General features: G+C 49.1%; 1 protein-coding gene and 1 long non-coding RNA gene across 2 annotated transcripts; one reads left to right on the top strand and one right to left on the bottom strand.

The window, feature by feature from the left end:
* Positions 1–399: 399 nt before the first annotated feature.
* On the bottom strand, positions 400–1,625 carry LOC117836657 (glutathione S-transferase F11). Its single transcript, XM_034716125.2, has 3 exons — positions 1,376–1,625; positions 1,240–1,288; positions 400–1,138 (listed from the first exon to the last, which is right to left on the bottom strand). The coding sequence occupies exons 1-3, from the start codon at positions 1,520–1,522 to the stop codon at positions 612–614; spliced, it is 723 nt and encodes a 240-aa protein (XP_034572016.1). The 5' UTR covers positions 1,523–1,625; the 3' UTR covers positions 400–611.
* A 1,833-nt stretch (positions 1,626–3,458) lies between these two features.
* On the top strand, positions 3,459–5,017 carry LOC117836608 (uncharacterized). The gene is made up of 3 exons (XR_011897079.1): positions 3,459–3,813; positions 3,921–4,480; positions 4,675–5,017. It is a non-coding gene; the product is annotated as an uncharacterized lncRNA (long non-coding RNA).
* Positions 5,018–5,442: the final 425 nt, after the last annotated feature.

Here is a 5,442-nt window from a genome sequence, read left to right as displayed (position 1 = left end):
GTATCCTCTTTTCTTCTGAATTAAAGTTTATTAAAGTGACACGACAAAAACAACTATTTGCATCCATTTATTTTAAAAGAAAACATCCAAATATTAGTATAAAAAACCTAGCTACCCACGCTATTTGCGTGGGCTTTACTAGTAGTAGAAAGAAAGCTCCATTAATGGTTGTAGTAGTATTCATATTCTGATTGATAAACTGTTTAAATAAATAATTTACAATTCTACTAATTCTAGCTATATTACAAACACAAATGGTTGTCGTCAAGGACATGTCTCTTAGTAACTTTGAGTACTCCATTGTTTGGAGATTAAATCACTAGCATCCGAACAAGGCCTTATATGGATATTTGCTTGTTAAAAACAATATGGGTGTCTTGCATTCGACCACAATTGCAATAAAAAAAACTAAGGCAGTGACGTGTTCAATCCAATCTCACGAGAAGGGGCAGCATTCTCCTGTCGATTTATTACACGATGAACAACGGCCATTGACGCAGGGCCAGGCGGTGTCTATTCATTCAGAACAAAGGGAATATGCAGAAACCAGCAGCAACAGAAACACGATGGACCATGGCCACGCCGACCGGCGCCACCTCCTGCGGTCGAGCTCAGAACGGCGCCTCCGCGGACGGCGGGCGCTGCAGCTCCTTGACCCTCTTCCAGGAGTCTCGGCCGGAGATGGTGTACCACCACCTGCTGACGTTCCTGCGCGACTCGATGAGGCGCGCCGAGCGCGGGTCCGCGGCGAGGCGGTCGGCGTTGGGCAGGTGCGACAGGTCGGCGAGCGTGAACTTGCTGCCCGCCAGGAACTCCTCCTCGCCGAGGCGCTGCTCGTAGATGTCCAGAAGCTTGCCGAGGTCCTTGCGGCTCTTCTCGAACAGCTGCGCCATCTCCTCCACCTTCTGCCGGTGCGACGGGTGCATCCCGGCCGCGGCGCCCCTGCCGTCTAGCGGCATGTCGGGCGGCAGGTAGGCCAGGCTGTAGACCATGTCGGCGCTGGGGATGTCGAAGCTGTGCGCCTCCGTCTGCAGCCACTGCTCGATGGAGGCCCGCTCCAGCGCGCCCGGGCCGAACAGGTCCTTGTTACCCTGGTTCTTGTACTTGTCCGCGATGTGGCGCAGGATCTTCCTCGACTCTGCGTTCATCAACGCATTGTATTTGTATACTTAGAATTTAGAAACTAATCGATGTGCAGATGCTTTCAAAAATTAGTTCTTGCATCGCTTTCGTACTTACCGACGAGCGTGACGTTGCTGTCCTCGAAGGTGAGCGCCTCGCCGTGCGGCTGCAGCATTTCGCACTCGTACATCAGAAATGAACACTGTTCTTGAGTGTGCGTTCGAGTATACTATGATTGCAGAAGTATATTAACCTGGAGCTTGAGGTACTGAGGCATGCGCTGGGATCCGCGGAAGGAGTCGACGCGGATGAGCTGGAACTCGACGTCCTTCTCGAACAGGCAGGTCAGGACGCGCGCGACCTCCGCCGACGCCGGCGACCCGAACACCTTCACCGGCATCTTCTCAGGCGCCGGTGGATCTGCCGCGGCTAAAGGTTTGCGAAAAGATCAAGAAAGAACCTGCTGGCTGCTGGGTACGAGGCCAAAGCTGTGTGAAGGTCTGGATGTTCTGGTGGCTATATATACGCATCCGAAAGCGAGAGAGGGATCAGAATGCCTTAGCAGCTTGCTTCCCAACAGGTTCGTGAGAGCAAAAGCGAAAGGGAGAAAAAGAGGCAAAGCGCCGATTCAAAGAGGCGGCCTCAGGTTTGCCGCGATGCTGTCTGCGTATCATGGCGTCCACAAGCAATCGAGAGTGAAGAATTTCTCTTATTAATCTATGCCAAAGAAACAGATATATATCAAATTAAAGCTTCCAACGACAAAGGAAACAATTGATCGAAGCAGGGCTGGCAGCGATCTAGTCGTGCATGGAATTTTCATTGTTATTGACTTCTTAAATTCTTCTCTTTTTAGGGCATACTGGTTAAAAACTCTTGACGGCACGTATGAACATACAGCTTAACTTACAGCATGCCATGTGCTACCATCGAATAAACTAGAAAGCACGTATGCTCATAGCTATCGACACTAGCCTGATTCCCGCTGGAAGTTCAGGATATGTTCTTTCCCTTGTCTTGCCACCAACTTTGCAGCATCGTCAGAAGCAGTTCGTCTTTATATCGAGGTAAAGTATCAACTAAGTTCTACGTTTTTCACGCACCTGTTGCTCCGTTCTTTGCCTAAAAGAGGGGGGAAATTATTCCTAGTTCTTTGTATAAAAAGGAATTGTATGCTGTTTACCACATATTACAGTAGATGATGAACAAATAGCTAGGACCATTAATAATTCATTTTTAAAGAAAATGGAACGGTATCGGGTTAACAACGGACTTACGGACTGTTGGCTGGGGGGCCTATTAGTGATTATAAAATGAATAAAAAACTGAATTGATAAGTTCAACAAGCGCAACACAATTGGGCTACAAACATGTGAAAGAAAGCCCACAAGCAAAACCCGATAACTCATAGGCTGCAAACATCAGCATCCCAAAAACAGGTTGAAGCAACCCAAAACCCGCTTAACAGGCCCACGGACCGAAGCATGAGGCAGGGCATATTTTGGACCAGCCCATTACACGAAGAAAGCCTAAATTAGCATGGCCTATAGCAGCAATAAAACAGTAGGCCGCAGCGGAGGCGCGGAGCCCATCCGAAGCTGAAGCGGAATAATAATGTCAGGATCGAATCGGCTAGAATAGAAGTAATTCAGGGAAAATAAAAGCAGGAATAGAATGCAAGTAAGAGGATAAACTAGGGTTCTACTCCAAGGTATGCAGGAAAAGTAACCGAATGAAATATGGGTTGCCTTTCCCTTCACGGCACCGGGTTATAGCACTCCAATATAACCCTCCAACGGTTCAGGTTAGGGGGTGTTTGATACAGCTCCTAAACTTAGTACCCATCACATCAGATGTTTGATACTAATTAAGAGTATTAAACATAAACTATTTACAAAACCCATTGTACATATGGAGTCTAATTCGCGAGACGAATCTATTAAACTTAATTAGTTCATGATTTGACAATATGCTGCTATAGTAAACATGTGCTAATCATGGATTAATTAGGCTCAATAGATGCGTCTCGCGAATTAGGAAGGGGTTCTGCAATTAGTTTTATAATTAGCTCATGTTCAGTCCTTCTAATTAGCATCCGAACATCCAATGTGACACTCCTAAACTAGACCTCGTATCCAAACACCACCTAAGTCTAATGACAGTCAAAAGGCACAGTAAAAGACAATGGTCACTCGATCAAGATTGAACGGTAAAAAACGATACATAACTGAAGTGGCCTGTAATTAGGGATGCAGATTTTTCTGGGTTGACCCAGTGACCCGGTACTCAAAATAATAGTTTTGGTGTAAATACCCATTGGGCCGATCCACAAAATTTTAGTGTCAAACCGTGCGCAGCACCCTGGGTCCGTTGGGTAACCCAATCTCGACCTCGAGCGGCGGCGCTGCCGCATCCGCCATCGTCGCGCCGCCCGTCCCACTCCAACCCCATGCCACCACGTCCTCCTCCTCTCCTCTCTCCGTCCTCGCCTTCCGCGGATTTCCATTCCTCGGTGCCCGTTCCCCAGCGCCGTTTCCCTGTCGCCTCGTCCTGGGCTGGGACCACCGCGCTCTGCTTCTTGGAATCGCAGTCCTCGGCGTCCTCCTCATCCAAGAGGCGGATGAGAACCTGCGATTCATCGACTCCGAGATCGAGTGCATCGTGCAGTACGAGGAGAGCACTGCCAGCAAGGTACACTTTCTTTGCGTTTTATTTGCTTGCGTTGATACAGTAGTTCGATTCTTATGTCTGCGTTAGCCTTGTTTCGCAAAAGTCATGATTAGGGTCCAATGCATCAGGTATGCAGGTTTCAGTTGGAGGCCGGAAGGAATTGGGTGCCAATTTAACCCAGATGGCACATGGTGCCTTTTGTGATGGACCGGTGTGAAAATGTGATTGTCACATGCTTGGATTCTAGATTTGAGGAAAAAAAGAAAAAAAATTCCACATTATGTCTTTCTTGCTTTCTTGCGTCCAAAAGTTCTGAATTGTATTGTGGTGTGTTAGTGTTTTGAGTTTGTGCCTTGGTGCCTGTCCATGCTCTCTGAATTGTGTCTGGTATTAGACTATTAGTTTCGTCATGTATGTTTCATTCTGTGAAAAAAGAATGAATTATTCTGTGAATTATACTCCCTTCCATACACACTCTGGATTTCTGTTCAATTAGTGTAGATGTCTTAAAAGAAGTTGTGGTGATGGTAGGGAGAAGCTTGCACTGTTAGAGAACTGCAAGTTCATAGTAGAATGTTCCCACTAGACTTCAGTTTACCAGGTTTCTAACTGATTCTTATGCAGGATGTTTGTGGAAATCTGCTGGCACGCCTTCATCAGATGAAAAGTTCAATGGGTGTTAACTTAGGTACATCTCTTGTAGGCCAGTTTGATGTCTTTCTTACCATTTTTTTCACTGCATGATGTGATGCATGTTTTGGTTTGCCTTCTATTGTCCTTCATTTTTCATAGTTTTGTTTTCTATGGCAACTTCTGAGTTCACCGATTATGACATGGTGATCAGCCATGCATTTTCAGTTGATTTCTAATTCTTTTTATCAGCCTTTCCTCCTACAGGTGGGATCCTCAAACCGGCAGCAAGTGCAGGAGCAAGAATAGGAGTTCAATATCCAGCTTGTGGCAGGGGCAGTACCAAGGGGGTGTTTGGGAGCACTCCACTCCACAAAAAATTGCTCCACTCCACCAACTCTGAAAATTTCGCAACCAAACGCGTCTAGCTCCAGCAACTCCGGCTCCAGAAAAAAGGTGGAGCAGGGGGTAGATCCATGTTTTTTTGGAGTACCTCAAGAGGTGCTCCAAAAACCTCCTTTTCAGACCTTCTCATGGAGTTGGGGTTATTTACCCACCATTGCCACTGGTTACACAAGTACCGGTTCGTTTCTAATTTTTCTATCTTCCTCGTCTCCTTTCCTTCTCCCACGGGCACTCCGTTTTCTTCTCCCACGGGCACTCCGTTTCCTCCGCGCGGCCGGGGTGCAGGCCCCCGCGGCGGCACGGCCGGCCGGGGCGAGCTCCCCCGCGGCGGCACGGCCGGCCGGGGCGAGCTCCCCCGCGGCGGCGCGGCCGGGGCGCAGGCCCCCGCGGCGGCACGGCCGGCCGGGGCAAGCTCCCCGCGGCGGCGCGACCGGGGCGCGGCCGGCCGGGGGCGAGCTCCCCCGCGGCGGCGCGGCCGGGGCGCAGGCCGGCCGGGGGGGGGGGCGAGCAGAATCTAACGCCACAGATTCTGATGAGCCCTTTCGTCCACGGCGTTCGCTGATCCTCGAACCACGCGGTCACCTGCTATACCTGCTGCAGAGACCCAAGGTAGCA

Source organism: Setaria viridis, chromosome 9 (genome assembly GCF_005286985.2).
Source record: "Setaria viridis chromosome 9, Setaria_viridis_v4.0, whole genome shotgun sequence".
NCBI lineage: Eukaryota > Viridiplantae > Streptophyta > Magnoliopsida > Poales > Poaceae > Setaria > Setaria viridis.
This window is presented reverse-complemented; position numbering and strand designations above follow the sequence as displayed.

Excerpts from the sequence above, each read along its gene's own strand:
- LOC117836657 (XM_034716125.2), bottom strand. The coding sequence starts at position 1,522 with ATGCCGGTGAAGGTGTTCGGGTCGCCGGCGTCGGCGGAGGTCGCGCGC. Across the intron at positions 1,289-1,375 it reads CTCAGTACCTCAAGCTCCAG|CCGCACGGCGAGGCGCTCAC; the intron begins GTTAATATACTT and ends GAAATGCTGCAG. Across the intron at positions 1,139-1,239 it reads CAGCAACGTCACGCTCGTCG|AGTCGAGGAAGATCCTGCGC; the intron begins GTAAGTACGAAA and ends TGATGAACGCAG.